The following is a 27,442-nucleotide window of genomic DNA, read 5'->3' on the forward strand; positions in this document are numbered from 1 at the left end:
CACACACACACACACACAAGCTCAATAAAAAAATAACTTGCAGGAAAGGTTAATTATTGAAGATATGAAGCAGAACAATGTAATAACTTAACACAGTCATCACAAGGAGGTCCTGCCTACATTACCTGGGAAAGTTGCTGTCATGAATTCTTTGAACTTCTCTAGTTTATCTTCATTGTTTTCAAACTTAATCTTTGCTGTCAGGGTGTATGCATTACCAAACTTGTTCTTTAAGTGCTGAGGGCTGCCCAGGCACTTGAACCTCCCCTTTACCATGATGGCTAGTCTGGTACAGAGGGCCTCACATTCTTCTATGCTAGGAAGACAAAGGAAATGTGGTTGAAGAGATTGCCTTTTAGCAGGCAAATTCCATATCTCAAAACAGAGCTAGGATTATAAAGTAACAGTTGCTATAGGAAAGCGCAGTAATGCAGATAATCACCACTAAGACCATATTTGGGAAGAGGAGATCTTAAGATTCAAAGCAGTCAATTCCTAAATAACAATAAGAATGGTTCCTTCTTATCCAGTCATTTCTGGATTACTGAATTCAACTGAGGATTCCTGGCATCAGCTAAGAATCAGCCTCTACCCACAATCCCTCCTATGTGGCTCATATACTTAAGCATTCACGGCCTTTATTTCTGGCTCCACATAATTCCCTCCTATACTCTCAACCAAGCTTCCCAATGTGTCATACCTGTGGGAAGTTACAACAATAGCTTTGCCTCTTTTACACATCCATGTAATTGTGTCCCATAGCAGGCACCTGGCTGCTGGATCTAAGCCAGTAGATGGCTCATCCAGGAAGACAATTGAGGATTTTCCCATAAGGGCAATAGCAGTGTTCAGTCTACGTCTGTTTCCTTCACTTTATTGCCAAAGGAGAAAGTAGAGAAGAAAGAAGATAAGGGTACACATGTCATTAATTCATAGGAATTAGCTCATGTATACAGAATGCTGATTTGATATGACTCACAAAGCAGCAGGCCCAAGTCCAGATGTATATATCAATTAATTTTCATTGAAATGACTTTTCTTGGTAATTTATTTCAGCATCATTATTGGTAAAATATTTTTGTTTTAGGGAAAGGAAAAACAATAAAGAGATAAGGATGAAGGTACTTTTTAAAAATAAAATGTGAAGTATACAGCTCACATCTGCAAAAGGTTAAATTCATATAGGTGGGATCTGCCTTATTACTGACCTCTGAACCCTGACAGGACCTTAGGCTATTTCATAGCCATTGCCCCTGTGGGACAGATGGATCAGGTTGAGTTTGCAGGCATTCATTCTAAACAGTAGAAACACAAGTAGGCAGCTTAATGGCAACAGCACTATATCTGACCTGTATATGTGGACAAACTCATCAGCATTTGTTTCCAGGTGCATTGCGTACAAAAAGGTTTCCACATACTTGCAAATGTCTGGCTCAGGGACCCCTTGCAGCCTGGCATACATCATCAGCATTTCCTGACCTGTCATGTGGTTGAGAATGGGGTCATTTTGAGGACAGTAGCCAATTCTTGACCTAATCTGAATCAAGAGAGTAATCATAAGAATAGACCCAAGTCAACTATTTAATTGAGCATATAGTAATAAGGATGAGAAAGAAAACCTGGTTTTGTAGCCCATGTTGCTAAAAAGGTTTGGTCCCCAAAGAGCTCCCAACAAGGATTATTTTATTTCTAGGTGTAACCCACTGTAGTAAGATGCAATACTAACTCTCTAACTGGAATTTTCAACACATATTCACTATGCACTGCTAGGTACCCAAGACAGAATTTTGTTAGAGGAAGTTGCCTATTTAAATATCATTAGGAAAGAACTCTTCTATTAAATCTATTAATGTAATGTATAGGATTTTATTTCTAGTAATGGTCAAGCAACTTCTACTAGGCCAACACTCATATATAAGAATTATATGATATATTGGGGCGCCTGGTGGTGGCTCAGTGGGTTAAAGCCTCTGCCTTTGGCTCGGGTCATGATCCCAGGGTCCTGGGATCGAGCCCCGCATGGGGCTCTCTGCTCAGCGGGGAGCCTGCTTCCCTTCCTCTCTGTCTGTCTCTCTGTCTGTTTGTGATCTCTGTCTGTCAAATAAATAAATAAAATCTTTAAAAAAAAAAGAATTATATGATATATATAATACGTGTCTTTATATACATAAAAAATACAAAACTAAATAATCATACAACATCAAGCTAAAAAGCTTTTGCACTGCAATGGAAACCATAAATAAAATGAAAGGATAACCTACTAAAAGGGAAAAAATATTTGTAAATGATATCTCTGATAAGGGATTAGTCTCCAAAATACATAAAAATAACTTATACAACTCAATAGCAAACAATCTGTTTGAAAAATGGATATAGGGGCACCTAAATAGCTCAACTGGTTAAGCAACTGCCTTCAGCTCAGATCATGATCCTGGAGTCTCAGCATAGAATGCCACATTGGGCTCCCTGCTTGGCGGAGTCTGGTTCTCCCTCTGATCTCCCTCCTCTCATGCTTTCTCTCTCTCTCTCTCATTCTCTCTCTCTCAAATAAATAAAATCTTTAAAAAGTGGATCTGAACAGATATTTTTTCCAAAGAAGACATCCAGATGACCAAAGGGTACATTAAAAGGTGCTCAGTATCACTAATAATCAGTGAAATACAAATGGAAACCGTAATGATATATCACCTCATACCTGTTAGAATGGTTATTACCAAAAAGACAAGAGATAACAAATGTTGGTGAGGATGTGGAGAAAAGGGAAATCTGTGTACTGCTGGTGCAGGAAAACAGTTTGGAGTTTCTTCTAAAGATTAAACATAGAACTACCACATGCTTCATTAATTCCATATCTGGGTATTTACCTGGAGGAAACACAAACACTAACTCAAAAAGTTATCCACGCTAACTATAAAAAGTATCTGCTATCATTGCAGCATTATTTACAATAGCCATGACATGGAAATTTCAGTCTAATGACGGTTGAATGGATAGGGAAAATATGGTATATTTATACAATGAAATACTATTCAGCCATAAAAATATGGAAGTTCTGACATTCGTGACAACATGGATGGACCTTAAGGGCATTATGCTACATGAAATTAGACAGAGAAAGACACAATATGATTTCACTTATATGTAAACTTTATTTTTAAGTATATTTTTATTTTATATTGTTAAGTTTTAATTTTTCTAGGGTGTGAACATGTAAATACCATTTTTCTTTTCTGCTATTTAAAAAGCTTATGGAAGAGCCCCTGTGAAGCAATCTGGAACTTCATCTTATCTCATTGAAGAGTGAATCTTTGACAAGTTTTTTTCTATAAAAATTGTGAAAGTTTCTTTTTATTTTTTATAAACATATTTTTTATTTTTTATAAACATATATTTTTATCCCCAGGGGTACAGGTCTGTGAATCACCAGGTTTACACACTTCACAGCACTCACCAAAGCACATACCCTCCCCATAAAAAATAAAAAATTATATAAAAAAAATTGTGAAAGTTTCAATTTTTATTTTCTATTTCTTCTAATATCAGTTTTAATAATTTGTTTGTAGTTAGAAAGTTATGAGTTCCTTTAAAAATTTAAATTTTATTGGGGCACCTGGGTGGCTCAATTGGTTGAGTGTCTGACTCTTGGTTTTGGCTTGGGTCATGATCTCAGGATCATGAGGTCAAGCCCCACATCAGGCACTATGTTCATTGTGGAGTCTGTTTGTCCCTCTCCCTCTGCTCCTCCATGTGCTCTCTCTCTCTCAAATAAAAAATCAAATAAAATCTTTTAAAGATTTTAAGATTTATTTCCATGGAATTCAAGTACCTTGTGTTTCTTTCTTTTTTTTTTTTTTTGTATGTTGTATTTCTTATTTTTTAAAGAAGTTTTTATTTAAATTCCAGTTAGTTAACATAGTGTAATATTAGTTTCAAGTGTACAATATAGTGATTCAACACTTCCACACAATACCCAGTGCTCATCACAAGCACACTCCTTAATCCCATCAACCATTCCCTCACCCACCTTTCTTCTGTTAGCCATCAATTTGTTCTCTATAGGTTAAGAGTCTGTCTCTTGGTTTGTGTTACTCTTTTTTCCCTCTTTGTTCATTTATTTTGTTTCTTAAATTCCACATACAAATGCAATCATACAGTATTTGTCTTTCTCTGATTTGACTTGTTTTTCTTAGCATAATACTCTAGCTCCACCCATGTGGTTGCAAATGGCAGTATTTCATTTTTTATGTCTGAGTTATATTCCATCACACACACACACACACACACACACATCTTTTTTTTAAATGTAATTTTGTGTGTGTGTGTTTCAAAATTCATTGTTTATGCACCACACCCAGTGCTCCATGCAGTATGTGCCCTCCTTAATACCCACCACCAGGCTCACCCAAACCCCCACCTTCTCCCCTCCAAAACCCTCAGTTTGTTTCTCAGAGTCCATAGTCTTTCATGGTTCATCTCCCCCTCCGATTTCCCCCAACTCACTTCTCCTTTCCTTGTCCCAATGACTTCCATGTTATTCCTTATAGCTTCACAAGTAAGTGAAACCATATGATAATTGACTCTCTCTGCTTGACTTATTTCACTCAGTCCTGTCCATGTTGATACAAAAGTTGATACCCTACATCTTTAGCTATTCACCATTTGATGGATACTTGAGCTGTTTCCATAATTTGGCTATTGTAGATAATGTTACTATTACATCCCTGATCATCAGAGAAATACAAATCAAAACCACAATGAGATATCATGTCACACCTGTCTGATCAGTTAAAATCAACAACACAGGAAACCACAGGTGTTGGCAAAGATGTGGAAAAAGGGGAACACTTTTGCACTGCCAGTGGGAATACAAACAGGTGCAGCCACTCTGGTAAACAGTACGGAGGTTCCTCAAAAAGGTAAAATAAGTCAAGAAGAGAGAGTCAACTATCATATTGTTTCACTTATTAGTGGAGCATAACAAATAGCATGGTGGACATGGGGAGTTATGAGAAGGGAGTTGGGGGAATTTGGAAGGGGAGGTGAACCATGAGAGACTATGGACTCTGAAAAACAATCTGAGGGGTTTGAAGTGGCAGGGGTGTGGGAGGTTGGGGGAACCAGGTGGTGGGTATTAGAGAGGGCACAGATTGCATGGAGCACTGGGTGTGGTACAAAAAACAATGAATACTGTTATGCTGAAAATAAATAAAAAATAAATTTAAAAAACTTGAAAAAAAAAAGGTAAAAACATGATCCAGCAATTACACTACTAGATATTTACAAAAAGAATGCAAAAATACTATTTCAAAGGGATACATGAACTCCTATGTTTATAGCAGCATTAACATATCATTTCTTTAAATGTATTTACATCTCCTTTTGAGGGGGCAGGTTTACCCATTTCTTTATTTTTGCGAAGTTCTAGTGTCTTGACTTAATTGTTGTTAGCTGACTTTATATTTTTAATTATTAATTTATGTACTTGTGTACATTTTTATATATTTTCCTTCCTATCCCAGGATGCAGAGATCATGACCTGAGCCAAAGTCAGATGCTTAGCTGACTGACACACACACACACCCCTTTTTTTTTCTTTTTTCTTAAAATGAGTGTATAATGTGTATATACATTACTCTCCCTGTAGTTTATTGCATCTCATAGTTTCTGATATATAATATTTTCATTATTTTCTAGAAATTTTTATAATTCTTGAATAAAAGCAAAAATCACCTAAAATGATTTTTTAAATTTCAAAAGGGGAAAGGGGCACCTGGCTGGCTTAGTTGATGGAGTGTGTGATTAATTACAAAGAAAAAAATAATCTTTAAAAAATTTTTCAGAAAGGGAGTTTTCATATTCTGATTTTGTTTTTTCTTATTTAATTCAGTTACAGTTGAAGAATAGATATGTATTTTTTAAAATGTATGCAAAAATGGTCATATTCATAAATGAAGTATTTTTAAGGGATATAGAATTAGACAGATATTGATCATGCTTACAAAATTGACTTTATCACTTACATATTCTTTGTATCTATTCTTTACTGACATAATCTATCTTGGACTAAAAGAAGAAAATCAAACATCTCATGTACTATATATTTTTTCTCATATCTCCTATAATTTCTGCCCTACAGAGGTTGCCTATCATTTGGTACAAAAATATTCATAACTTTTCTATCTCCATTATAAATGTTACATGTTACTATTAATGCCCTTTTTGGTAACTTTTGATGCTCTTAAGTTTGAATTCCACCTTCTTTATATTAAGGCTGAGACTCATACTCTTTCCATTTTATTTTCAAATTTCTGAATCATTGCATAAGGAGTGTCTTCAGGTTAGCATGGATTTGGCTTTTATTTGGAATTGCAATTTTAAAGTCTTTTTTTTTTTAACAATGTGTGGTTTAGATCTATTTATATTTATTGATATGACTGGGGGTTATTCCCTTTTTTTTCCTTCTGATATTTACAAAGATTTGTATTTTTCTGATGGTATCTTTTATAAATATCTATTTATATATCTTTTTATATCTTTGAAATTTATTGACTTGCCTTAATCCAACATATGATAAGTTCTTCTAAATAAATACTCCTGTGTATATAAAAAAATAGTTTCATTCTTTCATTTTTGAGTACAATGCTTTATATATTTCTTTAGATTTAGTCTATTAATTGTTTTATTCAGATATTATACAGCATTAATGATTTTTTTTTAAAGATTTTATTTATTATTTGACAGAGAGAAATCACAAGTAGTCGGAGAGGCAGGCAGAGAGAGAGGGAAGCAGGCTCCCCGCCGAGCAGAGAGCCCGATGCGGGACTCGATCCCAGGACCCTGAGACCATGACCTGAGCCGAAGGCAGCGGCTTAACCCACTGAGCCACCCAGGCGCCCCGCATTAATGATTTTTAATGTTCTTTTTCTATCACAATGAGAGAGATGTATGTTAAAATTAGCTACCATGACAGGGGCTCCTGGGTGGCTCAGTGGGTTAAAGCCTCTGCCTTCAGCTCAGGTCATGATCTCAGGGTCCTGGCATCAAGCCCTGCATTGGGCTCTCTAGTCCGCAGGGAGCCTGCTTCCTCCTGCCTCTCTGCCTAGTTGTGATTTCTCTCTGTCAAATAAAAAAAAAATTAAAAAAAATAGCTACCATGACAATGAATGTTTGTTTGTCCTCAAAGTCCTTCTTTTTATGTTTTATGTATTTGGAGACCATATTTTTAGATACCTAAAATTTTTAACTGGCTTTTTGATAAAAATTATGTACACTTTTCTAATACTAGTAATGATTTCTACTATAAAGTTTTACCTAATATTAGTACAGCTATCTCTGCTCTTTTGATTAGTGTAAGCACAGCATATCTTTTTCTCTCCATTTACTTTCAAACTTTATGTTTTAAAATATGCCCATTATAAGGAGGATATAGTTTAAATTTTGTTTCTTTATTTTTATCCAACTGTCAATCTTTACCCTTTAACTGTAACATTGAATTCTTTTATTCTTGAAAACCATCACTTATATATGTGAATGTATTTATTTATTTATTTTTATTTGTGTGTGTGTGAACTTAGTTTTTATTTTTATTTTATGAGAGGGAGAGAAAGAGAATCCTAAGTAGGCTTCATGCCCAGTGCAGAGCCTGATGTGGGGCTCAATCTCATGACTTGAGGTGAGAGAGTTGGACACCCAAATGACACGGGGCTCTGACTGAACCAAAGGCAGATGCTTAACATCTGAGCCACCTAGGTGCCCCTGTTTACTTTTAAAAGATATTTTTTACTGGATATAAAAGTCTGATCTCATTTCTGAATATTGATGTAAGTTCCTAAAAAAATAACTGTATAGAAATTGAGTAATGTAAACTCCTGAAACAATGCCTTAGGAACAACTGTAATTTATTTCAGGGTGTGATGATGGAATAACATCAGAAAATTTATATAAGTTTATACTACTAACAAATATAAACAAAAATAGTATTACTTTCTTCATAGATGGTGAAAATGTATTTGACATAATTTAATACTCAAAAGCCCTCAAAAATGAAAATAAATGGCTACTTTCTTACCATGATTCATCTAATAGGAAATCTATCTTGGACACATATGGTGTTCTAGGCAAGACAGAAACAATTCTTACAAACTAGAAACAATAATTAAACAAGGAACCTCCCTTAACTCTGGTCGAACAAAATTGAAAATAAAATTGAAATAGGACCACTCTGTAATTTTGAAATGAGACAGAAACAAGGATATTTTCCAGTCACAAAAATAACTATGGACTCTGAAAAACAATCTGAGGGGTTTGAAGTGGCGGGGGGGGGGGTGGAAGGTTGGGGTACCAGGTGGTGGGTTTTAGAGAGGGCACAGATTGCATGGAGCACTGGGTGTGGTGAAAAAATAATGAATACTGTTATGCTGAAAATAAATTTAATTAGAAAATAACTAAGCAACTCTCTCCTCTGACTTACACATGTGATTGTTGCATTTATTTTTCTAATGACATCCGTAACCTTGTTTTAATCTTTCTGCCTCTGGCTAGAAATACCAACAATCACTAAATTTCTCATACTTCTTGACAGCTTCCAATCTCTGATTCTTTCTAATTCCCAGCACAAACCCAAATCCTGTAATAACGCTCTTCCCTCTTACTGAGACCCCCCTACTTCTGTTATGCATTTCCCTTTGCTACAACTAGGTGAATAAACCTGATGTTTTTGACTTCAGGGGTGCTTCTTTTTAAAAAAAATTTTTTTAAAAAGATTTTATTTATTTATTTGATAGAGCGAGTGAGCACAAACAGGGGGGAGAGGCAGAGGAAGAGAGAAAGGGAGAAGCAGACTCTCCACTAAGCAGGGAGACTGATGTGGGGCTCTATCCCAGGACATTGGGATCATGACCTGAGTTAATGGCAGAGGCTTAACCAAATAAGTCACCCAGGTGCCCCTACAGGTATGTTTCTAGTGATCTCTGGCTAAGGAGTTTTACTTTAACAATGACTTGGAATCAAATGACCATAAAAGAGAAAGAGTAATGTGTTTACTTAACCAAATGTTTTTGCGGGACAAAAGCAATATGAGCTAAGTCAAGAAGCAAATGCAAAATATATTTGAAACTCATATTGCAGAAAATGATAATCATGTATTATCTTCATATAAAAACTCAAAGTAAGAAAGAAAAATGTCAATAAGTTAAAGATGTATAAAGGATAAAAACAGACTATTCATAGGGGAGGAAATTCAAAAGATTTTTAAACATATAAAAAGCTGTAGTGATGTCAGCAAGATGGTGGAATAGGAAGCTCCTCACTTCCCCTCTCCATGGATGCACCAAATAAACAGATACATATGGTTCAAATCCTTTTGAGAGAAATATAGAAAAAAATTAAGACAGTCCTACATATTGGGTGACAGAAAATACCCACATCAAAATGGGTAGGAAAAGCTGAGACACACTTGTTCTGTAAACCCTACTCCTAGCATAATGCCTTACAATTAGGAAGGAATCCCATTTTCCAGTCTTTCCCCGAGGAATGAAAACTTACGGTCACACACCTTTTTTTTTTCCTTTAACCAAAAATTGAAGAATGGAGAGAAGTTAGCTAATTAACACAGAGGGGGGAAGTCATTGTGACCTCAATAACTGAGTTGCTAAATTGGAAGTCTCACTCTATAACAAGTACACATTTTTGTTTTAAGTTTATTTTTTAGTAATCTGTACACCCACTGTAGGGCTTAAACTCACAACCTAGAAACCAAGAGTCACCATGCTCTGTCTACTGAGCTAGGTGGGCGCCCAAGACCACACATCTAATTCCTCAGCTTTTGTGGCTGCTACCTAAGGGATCAGATCCCAAATCACCCAGCTCTGAGAGCTGATATGGCTTGATATTTGTTTGTCCTCAGGACCACAGAAAGCAAAAGGTATTTTTTTTTTTAAATCTTAGCTCTTGCCTTTTATTAGCTGAGTAACCTTGGATAAGCTATTTAATCTCTTTTTTTTTAATATAACTTTTTATTTTTTATAAACATATATTTTTATCCCCAGGGGTACAGGTCTGTGAATCACCAGGTTTACACACTTCACAGCACTCACCAAAGCACATACCCTCCCCAATGTCCATAATACCACCCCTTCTCCCAAACTCCCTCCCCCCAGCAACCCTCAGTTTGTTTTGTGAGATTAAGAGTCACTTATGGTTTGTCTCCCTCCCAATCCCATCTTCTTTCATTTATTCTTCTCGTACCCACTTAAGCCCCCATGTTGCAACACCACTTCCTCATATCAGGGAGATCATATGATAGTTGTCTTTCTCCGCCTGACTTATTTCGCTAAGCATGATACGCTCTAGTTCCATCCATGTTGTCGCAAATGGCAAGATTTCATTTCTTTTGATGGCTGCATAGTATTCCATTGTGTATATATACCACATCTTCTTGATCCATTCATCTGTTGATGGACATCTAGGTTCTTTCCATAGTTTGGCTATTGTGGACATTGCTGCTATAAACATTCCAGTACACGTGCCCCTTTGGATCACTATGTTTGTATCTTTAGGGTAAATACCCAATAGTGCAGTTGCTGGGTCATAGGGCAGTTCTATTTTCAACATTTTGAGGAACCTCCATGCTGTTTTCCAGAGAGGTTGCACCAGCTTGCATTCCCACCAACAGTGTAGGAGGGTTCCCCTTTCTCCGCATCCTCGCCAGCATCTGTCATTTCCTGACTTGTTGATTTTAGCCATTCTGACTGGTGTGAGGTGATATCGCATTGTGGTTTTGATTTGTATTTCCCTGATGCCGAGTGATATGGAGCACTTTTTCATGTGTCTGTTGGCCATCTGGATGTCTTCTTTGCAGAAATGTCTGTTCATGTCCTCTGCCCATTTCTTGATTGGATTATTTGTTCTTTGGGTGTTGAGTTTGCTAAGTTCTTTATAGATTCTGGACACTAGTCCTTTATCTGATATGTCGTTTGCAAATATCTTCTCCCATTCTGTCAGTTGTCTTTTGATTTTGTTAACTGTTTCCTTTGCTGTGCAAAAGCTTTTGATCTTGATGAAATCTCAATAGTTCATTTTTGCCCTTGCTTCCCTTGCCTTTGGCGTTGTTCCTAGGAAGATGTTGCTGCGGCTGAGGTCGAAGAGGTTGCTGCCTGTGTTCTCCTCAAGGATTTTGATGGATTCCTTTCGCACATTGAGGTCCTTCATCCATTTTGAGTCTATTTTCGTGTGTGGTGTAAGGAAATGGTCCAATTTCATTTTTCTGCATGTGGCTGTCCAATTTTCACAGCACCATTTATTGAAGAGGCTGTCTTTTTTCCATTGGACAGTCTTTCCTGCTTTGTCGAAGATTAGTTGACCATAGAGTTGAGAGTCTATTTCTGGGCTCTCTATTCTGTTCCATTGATCTATGTGTCTGTTTTTGTGCCAGTACCACGCTGTCTTGATGATGACAGCTTTGTAGTAGAGCTTGAAGTCCGGGATTGTGATGCCACCAACGTTGGCTTTCTTTTTCAATATCCCTTTAGCTATTCGAGGTCTTTTCTGGTTCCATATAAATTTTAGAATTATTTGTTCCATTTCTTTGAAAAAGATGGATGGTACTTTGATAGGAATTGCATTAAATGTGTAGATTGCTTTAGGTAGCATAGACATTTTCACAATATTTATTCTTCCAATCCAGGAACATGGAACATTTTTCCATTTCTTTGTGTCTTCCTCAATTTCTTTCATGAGTACTTTATAGTTTTCTGAGTATAGATTCTGTGTCTCTTTAGTTAGGTTTATTCCTAGGTATCTTATAGTTTTGGGTGCAATTGTAAATGGGATTGACTCCTTAATTTCCCTTTCTTCTGTCTTGTTGTTGGTGGAGAAATGCAACTGATTTCTGTGCATTGATTTTATATCCTGACACTTTATTGAATTCCTGTATAAGTTCTAGCAGTTTTGGAGTGGAGTCTTTTGGGTTTTCCACATATAGTATCATATCATCTGCGAAGAGTGATAATTTGACTTCTTCTTTGCCGATTTGGATGCCTTTAATTTCCTTTTGTTGTCTGATTGCTGAGGCTAGGACCTCTAGTACTATGTTGAATAGCAGTGGTGATAATGGACATCCCTGCCGTGTTCCTGACATAGCGGAAAAGCTTTCAGTTTTTCTCCATTGAGAATGATATTTGCGGTGGGTTTTTCATAGATGGCTTTGATGATATTGAGGTATGTGCCCTCTATCCCTACACTTTGAAGAGTTTTGATCAGGAAGGGATGCTGTACTTTGTCAAATGCTTTTTCAGCATCTATTGAGAGTATCATATGGTACTTGTTCTTACTTTTATTGATGTGTTGTATCACATTGACTGATTTGCGGATGTTGAACCAACCTTGCAGCCCTGGAATAAATCCCAATTGGTCGTGGTGAATAATCTTTTTAATGTACTGTTGAATCCTATTGGCTAGTATTTTGTTGAGTATTTTCGCATCTGTGTTCATCAAGGATATTGGTCTATAGCTCTCTTTTTTGGTGGGATCCTTGTCTGGTTTTGGGATCAAGGTGATGCTGGCCTCATAAAATGAGTTTGGAAGTTTTCCTTCCATTTCTATTTTTTGGAACAGTTTTAGGAGAATAGGAATTAGTTCTTCTTTAAATGTTTGGTAGAATTCCCCTGGGAAGCCGTCTGGCCCTGGGCTTTTGTTTGTTTGGAGATTTTTAATGACTGTTTCAATCTCCTTACTGGTTATGGGTCTGTTCAGGCTTTCTATTTCTTCCTGGTTCAGTTGTGGTAGTTTATATGTTTCTAGGAATGCATCCATTTCTTCCAGATTGTCAAATTTGTTGGCGTAGAGTTGCTCATAGTATGTTCTTATAATAGCTTGTATTTCTTTGGTGTTAGTTGTGATCTCTCCTCTTTCATTCATGATTTTATTTATTTGGGTCCTTTCTCTTTTCTTTTTGATAAGTCGGGCCAGGGGTTTATCAATTTTATTAATTCTTTCAAAGAACCAGCTCCTACTTTCGTTGATTTGTTCTATTGTTTTTTTGGTTTCTATTTCATTGATTTCTGCTCTGATCTTTATGATTTCTCTTCTCCTGCTAGGCTTAGGGTTTCTTTCTTGTTCTTTCTCCAGCTCCTTTAGGTGTAGGGTTAGATTGTGTACCTGAGACCTTTCTTGTTTCTTGAGAAAGGCTTGTACCGCTATATATTTTCCTCTCAGGACTGCCTTTGTTGTGTCCCACAGATTTTGAACTGTTGTATTTTCATTATCATTTGTTTCCATGATTTTTTTCAATTCTTCTTTAATTTCCCGGTTGACCCATTCATTCTTTAGAAGGATGCTGTTTAGTCTCCATGTATTTTGGTTCTTTTCAAACTTCCTTTTGTGGTTGAGTTCTAGCTTTAGAGCATTGTGGTCTGAAAATATGCAGGGAATGATCCCAATCTTTTGATACCGGTTGAGTCCTGATTTAGGACCAAGGATGTGATCTATTCTGGAGAATGTTCCATGTGCACTAGAGAAGAATGTGTATTCTGTTGCTTTGGGATGAAATGTTCTGAATATATCTGTGATGTCCATCTGGTCCAGTGTGTCGTTTAAGGCCTTTATTTCCTTGCTGATCTTTTGCTTGGATGATATGTCCATTTCAGTGAGGGGAGTGTTAAAGTCCCCTACTATTATTGTATTATTGTTGATGTGTTTCTTTGATTTTGTTATTAATTGGTTTATATAGTTGCCTGCTCCCACGTTGGGGGCATAGATATTTAAAATTGTTAAATCTTCTTGATGGACAGACCCTTTGAGTATGATATAGTGTCCTTCCTCATCTCTTATTATCATCTTTGGCTTAAAATCTAATTGATCTGATATAAGGATTGCCACTCCTGCTTTCTTCTGATGTCCATTAGCATGGTAAATTCTTTTCCACCCCCTCACTTTAAATCTGGAGGTGTCTTCGGGCTTAAAATGAGTTTCTTGGAGGCAACATATAGATGGGTTTTGTTTTTTTATCCATTCTGATACCCTGTGTCTTTTGACAGGGGCATTTAGCCCATTCACATTCAGGGTAACTATTGAGAGATATGAATTTAGTGCCATTGTTTTGCCTGTAAGGTGACTGTTACTGTATATGGTCTCTATTCCTTTCTGATCTACCACTTGTAGGCTCTCTCTTTGCTTAGAGGACCCCTTTCAAGATTTCCTGTAGAGCTGGTTTGGTGTTTGCAAATTCTTTCAGTTGTTGTTTGTCCTGGAAGCTTTTAATCTCTCCTTCTATTTTCAATGATAGCCTAGCTGGATATAGTATTCTGGGCTGCATGTTTTTCTCGTTTAGTGCTCTGAAAATATCATGCCAGCTCTTTCTGGCCTGCCAGGTCTCTGTGGATAAGTCAGCTGCCAATCTAATATTTTTACCATTGTATGTTACAGACTTCTTTTCCCGGGCTGCTTCCAGGATTTTCTCTTTGTCACTGAGACTTGTAAATTTTACTATTAGGTGACGGGGTGTGGGCGTATTCTTATTGATTTAGAGGGGCGTTCTCTGAACCTCCTGAATTTTGATGCTCGTTCCCTTTGCCATATTGGGGAAATTCTCCCCAATAATTCTCTCTAGTATACCTTCTGCTCCCCTCTCTCTTTCTTCTTCTTCTGGAATCTCAATTATTCTAATGTTGTTTCGTCTTATGGTGTCACTTATCTCTCGAATTCTCCCCTCGTGGTCCAGTAGCTGTTGTCCCTCTTTTGCTCAGCTTCTTTATTCTCTGTCATTTGGTCTTCTATATCACTAATTCTTTCTTCTGCCTCATTTATCCTAGCAGTGAGAGCCTCCATTTTTTATTGCACCTCATTAATAGCTTTTTTGATTTCAACTTGGTTAGATTTTAATTCTTTTATTTCTCCAGAAAGGGCTTTTATATCTCTCGAGAGGGTTTCTCTAATATCTTCCATGCCTTTTTCAAGCCCGGCTAGAACCTTGAGAATTGTCATTCTGAACTCTAGATCTGACATATTACCAATGTCTGTATTGATTAGGTCCCTAGCCTTCGGTACTGCCTCTTGTTCTTTTTTTTGTGTTGAATTTTTCCGTCTTGTCATTTTGTCCTGAGAAGAGTATATGAAGGGGCAAGTAAAATACTAAAAGGGTGGCAACAACCCCAGGAAAGTATGCTTTAACCAAATTAGAAGAGATCCCAAATCGTGACGGGGGAGAAAGGGGATAAAAAGAGGTTCAAAAAGGAAGAAAGGAAAAAAAAGAGAGAGAGAGAAAAGAGAAAAAAAAATAGAAAGTAAAGAATTAAAAAAAAACACCTAAGAAAAATATAAAAAAGAAAATATATATATATATTAGATAAACTAGTAAAAAATCGTTAAAAAAAATTTTTTTTACCCGAAGGCGAGAAAAAAAAACAAAAAATGAAAAAGAAAAAAATTAAATTAACCGCAAGACTAAAAAAAATCACAGGGAAAAAGCCATGAGTTCTGTGCTTTGCTTTCTCCTCCTCTAGAATTCTGCTGCTCTCCTTGGTATTGAAACCGCACTCTTTGGTAGGTGAACTTGGTCTCGGCTGGATTTCTTGTTGCTCTTCTGGGGGAGGGGCCTGTTGTAGTGATTCTCAAGTGTCTTTGCCCCAGGCGGAATTGCACCGCCCTTACCTGGGGCCGGGGTGAGTAATCCGCTTGGGTTTGCTTTCAGGAGCTTTTGTTCCCTGAGCGCTTTCTGTAGAGTTCCGGAGGACGGGAATACAAATGGCGGCCTCCTGGTCTCCGGCCCGGAGGAGCCAGAGAGTCCAGGGCCGCACTCCTCAGTGCGCGCTCAGAGAACCGCACCCAGTTACTCCCATCTGCCTGACCTCCGGGCCGCGCTCCGAGCTCACCGAGCCTGCGACCGGTTCAAGGTCACCCCGAGCTGCGAGCTTACTGTCAGCTCTGTCTCTGTAGCCGGCTTTCCCGTTCCAATACCCGCAAGCTCTGCGACACTCAGACACCCCCGATCCTTCTGTGACCCTGCGGGACCTGAGGCCACGCTGACCCCGTGTGGGCTTTGCCCCGGGTAGCCTCTGGAGCGATGTCCCTCAGCCGAACAGACTTTTAAAAGTCCTGATTTTGTGCGCGGTTGCTCCGCCGCTTGCTGGGAGCCGGCCCCTCCCCCCGGGGTCTATCTTCCCGTCGCTTTGGATTCACTTCTCCGCCGGTCCTACCTTTCAGAAAGTGGTTGTTTTTCTGTTTCCAGAATTGCTGTTCTTCTTCTCTTCGATTTCCGATGTATTTTCAGGTGTTTGCAATCTTTAGATAAGCTATCTAGCTGATCTCTGGCTAGCTGAAGTAGTCTCAGGCTGCTACTTCTCCGCCATCTTGACTCCTCCCCCCAAAGCAAAGGTATTTTAAATTATATTTTATTTCTAAAATTTATTTTATTTTCTTTTAGTTGTTATTTTAATTCCAGTTAGTTAACATACAATGTTATATTAGTTTCAGGTATACAGTATGGTAATTCAACAATTCCATACATCACCCTGTGCTCATCAGAACCAGTGTACACCTTAATCCCCATCTCCTATTTGACCTATTCCCACCTCCATCCCCATCTCCTCTTTGGTAACCATCAGATTGTTCTTTATAATTAAGACTCAAGGAGGTGACTTTAAACAAGCATGTAATGATATGCTGTGGCTATACACTCAGGTTCAGTGCAGAGGGAAAGGGGAAAAACACCCCATTCCCATATTCTCCCTGTGATGGGTTAGACTGAATACTTTCCCACTGCTGCCCAAGAGTTGTGCTTCCACTTAGTCTGTGTTTGGGAGCTTATAGGGCTGGTAAGTGTAGTCTTTCAGGAGCCTGAATGAGCATGAAGGAATTGCCTTCTCTCTATGGCTTCCTCTAACGATAAAATCAAGTTTCTAGCTTCTCTGGGAAAGGAGTTTGTCCACATACCTAGCACCCCAACTTTTACAGCTGCCACCTGTGGGACTGGCTTCTAAATCACCTAACTCTGGGAGCTGATGGTCTTCAGCATTTGTTAGTCTCCCAGGACCACAGAGAACAAAGAGATGGCTTTAAATAGGCACACAAGCACTCCCAGCAGCTCTTGCCCTTGGCTAGGGACAGAGAGCAGACAAAAGCACCCACTTACTAGTTTCTCCCTAAAAGGGGCTAGACGGTGTATCTAACATTCCAGCTTTCCCAAATGTTGCCTGCAAGTTAGGATTCTAATTATCTTGCATCTAGGAGCTGATGGGGCAGGCACTTTGTAGTACACCAAGAGCCTGAACAGGTGTGTGCATTTCTCCTCTGCCTTCAGAGCACCGATGAAACTTGGTATAACCTAATCTCTCAGGGCCCACTAAGAACAAACATGGCAGTTTGGGCAAGCACAAAGTTTGGAGAGGCACCCATATCTTTAGTTGGGCTGATTGGCAAGGGTTATCTCCTACTAGCTTCTTCAAGTTCAGTCTGTTAAGACTAGGAGAGATAGCTATTTTAATGTAATACATAGAAAACAATTCAGAGCCAAGGAAAATGAACATGAAATAAAAGAATAAACAAAGAACAAGATAAATCTCTGGAAACTGACCCTAATGGGATGCAGAGAAATGATTTACCTGACAAAGAATTCAAAATAATGGTCATAAAGATGCTCACTGAGGTGAGGAGAGCAGTTCATGAAAAAAGTGAGAATGTCAACAAAGAGAGAAAATATTAAAAAGTATGAAACATAAATCATAGAAGTGAAGAATCTAATAATTGCACTGAAAATTCAATTATAGAGATCAACATCAGACCAAATGAAATGCAAGAAAGGATCAGTGAACTCAAAGACAAGCCAAGGGAAATCATCCAGAGGGGGGGAAAAAAGAATGAAAAAGAGGAATGATAATTTAAGGGATTTACGGGATACTACCAAGTGTATCAATATTTGCACTATGGAAGTCCAAGTAAACAAAGAGAGAGAGGAGGGACAGAAAGACATTACTCAAGGAAATAATGGCTAGCCTTTCTATGCAAGCCAAAGAGGAGATATGGTCATAATTTAAAGGAAAACTTTCATAATGTCTGGAGCCCTTGATGTCCTTCAAATGAAGAAAGAGAGTGCAGCATCAACCTTGACTTCCAAATGGAGTGGAACATCTACAAAAGAAAAGTGATAGCATCTATATCATAAATCTAAAGAGAACCTGAGATGTTCCTCCTGATAGCTCATGCCATTGCTGCCACTAAACACCTGGCTGATGTCAATGTCTTATACTCTAGGAATATTGGCTAACAAGCTGAGCTCAAGTTTGCTCCTGCCTCTGAGAGCTTTTCCCCTAAGGTCAGGGAGATGACAGGGATGTCCACTCTCACCACCGCTGTTCAGCATAGCACTAGAAGTCCTATCCTCAGCAACCAGAGAACAGAAAGAAAGAAAAGGCATCCAAATTGGAAAAGAAAGCAAACTGTCATTCTTCAAAGATGGCATGATACTCTGCTCAAAAATTGCTGGATCTCATACAGGAATTCAGCAATGTGGCAGGATATAAAAACAATGCACAGAAATCAGTTGCATTTCTATACATTAACAATGTCACTGAAGAAAGAGAAATTAAGAAACTGGTACTATTTATAATTGTACCAAAATATATAAGATACCTAGGAATAAATTTAATCAAAGAAGTAAAGGATCTGTACTCTGAAAATTATAGAACACTTATGAAAGAAATTAAGGAAGACACAAAGAAAAGGAAAAATGTTCCATGCTCATAGGCTGGAAGAACAAATATTGTTAAAATGTCTATGCTATCCAAAGCAATCTATACATTCAATGCAATTCCTATCAATACCATCAACATTTTTCATAGAGCTGTAACAAACAACCCTAAAATTATATGGAAGCAGAAAAAACCTTGAATAGCCAAAGGAATGTTAAAAAAGAAAACCAAAGCTAGAGGCATTGCAATTCTGGACTTCAAGCTCTATTACATAGCTGTGATCGTCAAGACAGTATGGTACTGGCACAAAAACAAACATATAGGGGTTGCCTGGGTGGCTCAGCGGGTTAAGCCTCTGCCTTCAGCTCAGGTCATGATCTCAGGGTCCTGGGATTGAGCCCTGCATTGGGCTCTCTGCTCAGTGGGGAGCCTGCTTCCCCCTCTCTCTCTGCCTGCCTCTCTGCCTACTTGTGATCTCTCTCTGAAAGGAGGAAAAAGATACCCAATGGAAAAAAGACAGTCTCTTCAATAAAGAGAAGATGTGTTGATTAGTTTGATATATATATATATATATATATATATATATATATATACATATATATGTATATATATATAATGTTGTACACCTTTATTATAGATATACCATCATGTTGCACACCTTTATTATATAAATTTTTTCTTTAAAAAGTTAGGCAACCTCTCTTATAATAAGAGAAAAATTAAAGCTACACCAAAGTGCCATTTGAGAAAAATCAACCAGACTGGCAAAAATCCCCAAGAGTTGATCATATATACTCTGTCGTGGTTGGTTTAGAGAAATAGGGATTTGCAAAAATTGCTTGTGTAGTACAAATTTGTATAACCATTTTGGCAAGATCCTAAAGATTGTGTATAATATGTTACATTTTGTGTAATGCAACAGAAGATAAGTAATTATGTTTTATTGAATATGCATAAAGTGTATGTAGTGTGATAAAAGTGGTTATCTTTTTCTGTGGGAAGGGATGAAAGAAAGGTGGGTAGGAAAGGGAATTAAACTTATTTGTATACCTTTTTATATTGTTTTGATTTATGGTTCATTTGAAGGAATACATTCTTTTCTCAGAGAGCTCCTGTTGCTATATATTTTAAACTTTTCCCCCCCATTTATACAAACATGCTTTAGTTACTAGTTACTAGAAATTATGATTCTTTGTCATTTTCTAAAACTCTGGGTGTCACTCTTTTTCCTGTTTTGACAGCTGCCTTTCTTTTATGTTTTGTCCACATTCAGTATTTCCCATCCTCACCTGTGTGTCAGCTCACTGCTTCAGGTTTTGATGATGTCCAGTGTATACTATTCAGGTCTACCTGCCTGACATTTCTGTTTTATTTTCTTCTTGACATCTTCTCTTCATGTAGATTGTGCAATAAAACTTTATCCAGATTTTCCTTCTATTTCACTAATCCCACCCAATATTTTCTTCAGTTATTCTATTTTAGAAATGTTGTTAGTCCTCAGGATTCATCCCCTATCTCTCTTCTCATTATTTTACATTCGCCCAATAGATTATTTTATCTACCCATTTCAAATTTCACTTGTACTTTGATAAATCCCAAATTTATATCTCTACATCAATTCATAGATTCCAACTGTAGGTTGTTCTCTCATAGGTAGGTGTCATAGGTTTCTTATACTCAACATATCCTCATTCTTTTTTTTCTTTTTTAAAAAATTTTTTATTTTTTAAATTAATTTATTTATTTTCAGCATAACAGTATTCATTATTTTTTCACCACACCCAGTGCTCCATGCAATTCGTGCCCTCTATAATACCCACCACCTGGTACCCCAACCTCCCACCTCCCCCCGCCTCTTCAAACCCGTCAGGTTGTTTTTTTCTTTTTAAAGATTTTATCCATTCACTTGACAGAGAGAGAGAGAGATCAAAAGTAGGCAGAGAGGCAGGCAGAGAGAGGAGGAAGCAGGCTCACCACTGAGCAGAGAGCCCGATGTGGGGCTTGATCCCAGGACCCCGAGATCATGACCTGAGCCGAAGGCAGAGGCTTAACGCACTGAGCCACCCAGGCGCCCCAACATATCCTCTTTCAAACACACTCAGTTCCTGTGTTTACTATAATGGTACGTGGAACTTGCACCTATCCACTGGATCATGATAGAAATCTGGGCCATATCTTAAGATAATTTGTTTTCCTTATAACCCACATCCAAATGGAAACCAAACCCTGTCAATGTGACTTCCTTAACATCTTTCACAATTACTTTTTCTAATAATTTTTTTCATACCAAAATCTTAATTGTGTCATGGTAGTTTAAGTGAAATAACTACTCTTACTGTTTCTAATTTGGCCTGTTAAAGATACTCATACTTTGTCTCAAACAGAAAGAATATTTGCCTTTTCCCAAACTCAATATGTTATCATGACTATTGTTGTCCCTGGATTCTGTTACTTTTGAGAAAAGAGTATGTATATATGTTTACACACACACACACACACACACATATCACTTCTAAGTTCCCTTTCATGTCTCCCAACTACTTGCCCAGTTGCCTCCTCCATAGGGTACCAACTCAGTGATTAGTAACAGAAATACCTTTCTGATATTTTTGGTAATGTTAAAGCCATCAATCAACACAGCTCCAGATGTTGTGGTCTCCTCTCCAGTCAATATTTTGAAGGTAGTGGTTTTCCCAGCTCCACTTAATCCAAGTAATCCAAAGGACTCAGATTTCTGGACTACAAGGGAGATATTTCTTATAGCCTTTACAACTGGACACTTATAATAAACCTGAGAAAATAAGGAAAAAAACCCCATAGTGTACTGGAGCACCGATTATGGGCCAACTACAACCATAACCTCAAATCCCTATAGACTGGTACCTGTGACAGTTTCACTCTTCCACTCTCAGCCTTCTATTTTACAAGATATATACAAATCCCATAGAACTAAGAGATTAGTAGATTAGATTAGTAGTACTCTACTAATAGATTAGTAGTACTACCAATAAATTCTTGCCAGGGATGGTGGGCTACAGTTTAGGAAAATGTTGATTATTGAATGACATTACCTTTGTAAGTTCTTTCAAAACCAGTGGGATATTCTTTAACTTGGGAGGTAGTGTCAGGGCTCTGTTTTCTTCATTTTTTACATCTTCATCCTCATACTCCTTGACCACTTGACAGGACACTACAGCCTACATTTTTAAGACAAAAATCATAGATAAGAATATACTTTAAGCATCTGGTTTAAATGAAAGACCTTCTGAATGCTGGCCCAAGGAAGTAATATCAAAGATGTCAGAAAATGTTTGCTTAATTTCCGAGAACATTCCTACCAATTTCCTGAGCTCTCATGCAATAAGTTTATTCTTCACTTGCTTAGATTTCAAGAGCAAGTGTTTCTAGAGCTGTGAGTAAGTAGTATGTTCTTGCCAATAACATGGGTACTTCATGGAAAACAAAAGCCACACTGGTACTAATATTGTTGTTTAGTGTGATTTGTTACAAATAAAATATGTTGAGGATACCATGAGATCCAATTTTTTTAAATTTATTTTTTATTTATTTTCAGCATAACAGTATTCATTATTTTTGCACCACACCCAGTGCTCCATGCAATCTGTGCCCTCTCTAATACCCACCACCTCGTACCCCAACCTCCACCCCCCTGCCACTTCAAACCCCTCAGATTGTTTTTCAGAGTCCATAGGCTCTCATGATTCACCTCCCCTTCCAATTTCCCCCAACTCCCTTCTCCTAACTCCCCATGTCCTCCATGCTATTTGTTATGCTCCACAAATAAGTGAAACCATGTGATAATTGACTCTCTCTGCTTGACTTATTTCACTCAGCACAATCTCTTCCAGTTCAGTCCATGTTGCTACAAAAGTTAGGTATTTGTCCTTTCTTCTAGAGGCATAATACTCCATAGTATATATGGACCACATTTTCCTTATCCATTTGTCCATTTAAGGGCATCTATAATGAACTCCTCAAACTCAACACACACAAAACAGACAATCATATCAAAAAATGGGCAGAAGATATGAACAGACACTTCTCCAATGAAGACATATAAATGGCTATCAGACACATGAAAAAATGTTCATCATCACTAGCCATCAGGAATATTCAAATTAAAACCACATTGAGATATCACCTTACACCAGTTAGAATGGCCAAAATTAACAAAACAGGAAACAACATGTGTTGGAGGGGATGTGGAGAAAGGGGAACCCTCTTACACTGTTGGTGGGAATGCAAGTTGGTGCAACCTCTTTCGAGAACAGTGTGGAGATTCCTCAAGAAATTAAAAATAGAACTTCCCTATGACCCTGCCATTGCACTACTGAGTATTTACCCCAAAGATACAGATGTCATGAGATCCAATTTTTAAAAAAGAATGAATTTTTTTTTAAAAGGAAATACCTTCTAGAGGTGAAGTCAGAGCTTGAATAAGTAGGGATTCATTGACAGAGTGAAGATGTGGTGGGGAAGAAAGTACGTTGCCATCAGCAGTGGGAGCTCAGTGAGAGATAAGTAGCAATGAACCAACACGGCACGTTTTGTGAATAGTAATTTGTAGTGTTTGAGCACAGCCTTGTTGTTGTTGTTGTTTTTGAATTGGCTATTTTTGCATCAAGTGCTCATTTGATGGTACTTCATTAAGGAAGAATGGAGTGGGAGAATATATTTAGCTCAGTAAACATGCTAGTTAGAAGAGTGACTAGAGAGCTGCTTTAAGTGTTTTTTTCTTTTCCAGTCTAAAAATTGGATGTATGGGAGCAGTCAAAATGGACATCTTTTCCTTGCTTTTGATCTTAGGAGGGAAACATTCACTCTTTTATCATCACGTTTGCTGCAGACTATCTAAGTGAATCCCACTTATCAGGTTGAAATGTTTCCTTTCTTTCCTTGGTTAGCAGTTTTTTGAAAAATCACAGATGGATGTTGAATGTTGTCAAATGCTTTTTATGCAATAATTGGCATGAACATGTGGTTTTTCTTCTTGAGACTATTGACCTTGTGGCTAATATTCATTTTCAAATATTAAACTAGCTTTACATTCATGGAATAAACTCCATTTGTTCACAGTTTATTCTTCCTTCCATATATTCTTGGGTTCTATTGTGAATATTTTGTTGAGAATTTATGTGTCTGTGTTCTTGAGGGATACTGTTTTTTTTTTTTTTTCTAATTTCTCCATTTTGGTATTAGAGTAATGACAGTTTCACAAAATGAGTTGGAAAATGATCTCACTTCTTCTTTCTGGAGGAAAGAATGCAGAATTGATGCTGTTTCTTTAATTTTTTTGATAGAATTTGTATGTGAAAAAAAAAAGAATTTGTATGTGAAATTATACAGGCTTAGCATTTTCTTCTTTGCAGGTTTTATACTATGCAAATAATGTCTTTAATTGAAATAAAACTATTTAGTTTCTTTATTCTTGAGTGAGTTTTGATAAGGTTGGGTCTTTCTAGGAATTGTTCTATTTCATCTAAGGTAACAAATATATGACATAGGCTGGATTTTAACTTCTGTGGTATCCATAGTGAAATCTTTTCATTTGTCCTCATACTGGCAATATGTTTTTATTGTTTCTATTTCATGATTGCTCTGGCTATAGATTTATCAATTATAATCATTTTTAAAAATTAGTTTTTGGTTGCATTCATTAATTTTTCTCAATTACTCTTCTGTTTTCAGTTTTATTTCTTTTATTTTTATTTACTTCTGCTTGCTCTGAGTATATTTTGCTTCTTTTCCTAATTTATTGAGAAGGAAGTTTCAATTATTAACCTGGGACTTTTTTTTTTTTTTTTTTTTTTTTTTTTTTTTTTTAGTTTCAGAGGTAGAATTTAGTTATTTGTTGGTTGTGTGTAACATCCAGTGCTCATTTCATCAAGTGCCCTCCTTAATGCCCATCACCCAATTATCCCTTCCCTCCAACCACTTCCTCTCCAGCAATCCTCAGTTTATTTCTTAGAATTCAGCATCTCTTATGGGTTAACTCTTTTTCAGAATGGCTAAAATTAACAACTCAGGAAACAACAGATATTGGCGAGATGTGGAGAAAGGGGAATGCTCTTACACTGTTTGGGGAAATGCAAACTGTTGCAGCCACTCTTGAAGAGAGGATGGAGGTTCCTCAAAAACTTAAAAATAGAGGGGCTCCTGGGTGGCTCAGTGGGTTAAAGCCTCTGCTCTCGGCTCAGGTCATAATCCCAGTGTCCTGGGATCGAGCCCCGTATCAGGCTGTCTGCTCAGCGGGTAGCCTGCTTCCCTTCCTCTCTCTCTACATGCCTCTCCACCTATTTGTAAACTCTGTCTGTCAAATAAATAAATAAAATCTTAAAAAAAAAACAACTTAAAAATAGAGCTACCCTAGACCCCACTGTTGCACTACTAGGTATTTATCCAGAGGATATAAACAGGACACCTGCACCCCAATGTTTATAGCAGCAATGTTCACAATAGTCAATATATGAAAGAATCCCGGATATCCATTAGCAGATATATCACATATAAAATATATATATATATATATATATATATATATATATCTTGATTGATATATATATACTGAACTCCCACTGCTGATGGCAGTGTTTATACACACACACACATAATGGAATACTATGCAGCCATCAAAATATGATATTTATATCTCACATATATTTGAGATATATATATATAAGCTTCCACTGCTGGTGGCAGCGTTATATATATATGGTGTGATATATATGTAATGGAGTACTATGCAGCCATTAAAAAACATGAAATCTTGCCATTTGCAAAGACGTGAATGGGACTAGAGGGTATTATACTAAGTGAAATAATTCAGTCAGGAAGACAAATACCTTGGGATTTCCCTTGTATGTGGAATTTGAGAAACAAACAGATGAACATAGAAGAAGGGGATAAAAAAATAAAATTGGACTTTTTTTCATGAATAATATAAGCATTTAATACTTTAAATTTCTAGGGGCACCTGGGTGGCTCAGTGGGTTAAACCTCTGCCTTTGGCTCAGGTCATGTTCTCAGGGTCCTGGAATCAAGCCCCACATCAGGCTCTCTGCTCAGCAGGGAGCCTGTTTCCCCCCTCTCTCTCTGCCTGCCTCTCTACCTACTTGTGATCTCTATCTGTCAAATCAATAAATAAAATCTTTAAAAAATACTTTAAATTTCTATTAAAACAATGCTTTAGTCACATCCCACAAATTTTGGTATGTTGTATTTTCATTTTCATTCAGTTCAAAATATTTCCTAATTTCCTCTGCAATTTCCTTTTTGATGAATGTGTTCCAAAGACGTGTGTTTCTTAATTTCCCAATGTTTATAGAGGTTTTTCCATTATATTTGTTATTCATTTATAGTCAAATTTAAAGATGATCAGAAAGCACTGCATTTCTATTATTTTAAAATTGTGACTGATGTATTTTGGTTGATGGTTCCATATGTACTACTCTTATGGGTTATGTTCTATAAATGCAAATTAGATTTATTTGGTAGATAGTGTCTTACAATCTTTTCTGTCTTTGTGTTCTACTGATTAGTGAGGGAGTATTTGGTAGATTATGAAAGCTGTGAATGAGAACATGCTGTTTTGCAGGGGAGGCCTCCAAATTTTCTTTGCCTGAAAAGGGAGTATGAATTCTTAACAAAGAGAAGTGTGTCACTTTTTTTTTTAAAGATTTTATTTATTTATTTGACAGAGAGAGAGAGATCACAAGTAGGCATAGAGGTAGGCAGAGAGAGAGGAGGAAACAGGCTCCCCACTGAGCAGAGAGCCTGATGTGGGGCTCGATCCCAGGACCCCAAGATCATGATCTGAACTGAAGGCAGAGGCTTAACCCACTGAGCCACCCAGGTGCCCAGTGTGTCACTTCTTTAGACTCAGATTGTTTAGGGAAATCTGGGAATTTAAGATTTTGGGTCATTAACTCAGATGTCCCTATTCCATGTATCAGTGTCCCATTCCTTTCTAACAAGAGTTGTGATCTTGGCATAGCAGATCTGCCTTGATTGATAGTTTGATGTTCCTGGAGCTCATCAAATCTGAAAATTGGACATTGATCCCAGGACTCACTTTGCACTTCCACTGAAGAAAATAAGGGATCCATTAGATGTGATCAAGGAAGCCCTTTCACTTTCACAGTGAAAGTGAAAAAGGAGGCTTTCAGTTTCCTACTAGTAACTCCTGGCCTTTTATTTTCTAAACCAAAGAGCTTACCAATAGTTTCACAGCTCCATTGTTCTAATGTGTGCTATTTTCCCCATATTTCTTGATTCTCTGATATACACATCAATCAGTGCATTCTCTTGACTTGACACTCTTGACAACACTGGTGAAAAAATTAACAACTAGACTACTACTTTGGGTCAGAGGAAATCTGTTTCCTTTGCTACCAGTAACATGGACCTCATTGACAGCTGAGTTGGGGAATCAGCTAGTCCTAAAAACCCCATCCTATTATATACTTTCTTAGAACTCTCCTGCAACTAACTTGCAGGTAGAGTTCCCTTGGGACCAGAACTGTGTAAAGGAGAGGAAGGAATCGGGAGTAGGCAGAGGGAGAAGTTAAGCTGTGATGCAGGCCAAATGATATTCTCAGTTGATCCCATGAAAACCGTTGAAGTTCTTTGAGAGGCATTGAGAACACAAAGCATTTTGCTCTTGTATCCGCAAGTGATTGGATGCTGGCCATCTGGGAAGAAGTGTCACCTTGGGAGATAAGAATTTTTATAGATGAAGCAAT

The 27,442-nt window shown here is 37.4% G+C and overlaps 1 protein-coding gene across 1 annotated transcript in view; it reads right to left on the bottom strand.

Moving 5' to 3' along the window:
• LOC101693462 (phospholipid-transporting ATPase ABCA3-like) overlaps positions 1-27,442 on the bottom strand; it is a 181,217-nt gene that overhangs the window by 8,336 nt on the left and 145,439 nt on the right. Inside the window, exons 25-29 of the mRNA XM_045072708.1 lie at positions 21,752-21,877; positions 21,277-21,471; positions 1,350-1,537; positions 701-871; positions 126-316 (exon numbers count right to left, since the gene is read on the bottom strand). Of these exons, the coding sequence (XP_044928643.1) occupies positions 126-316; positions 701-871; positions 1,350-1,537; positions 21,277-21,471; positions 21,752-21,877 (871 nt within the window). The remainder of the gene's footprint in view (positions 1-125; positions 317-700; positions 872-1,349; positions 1,538-21,276; positions 21,472-21,751; positions 21,878-27,442) is intronic.

Source organism: Mustela putorius, unplaced genomic scaffold (assembly GCF_011764305.1).
Source record: "Mustela putorius furo isolate JIRA1106 unplaced genomic scaffold, ASM1176430v1.1 tig00004041_pilon_pilon_pilon, whole genome shotgun sequence".
Lineage (NCBI taxonomy): Eukaryota > Metazoa > Chordata > Mammalia > Carnivora > Mustelidae > Mustela > Mustela putorius.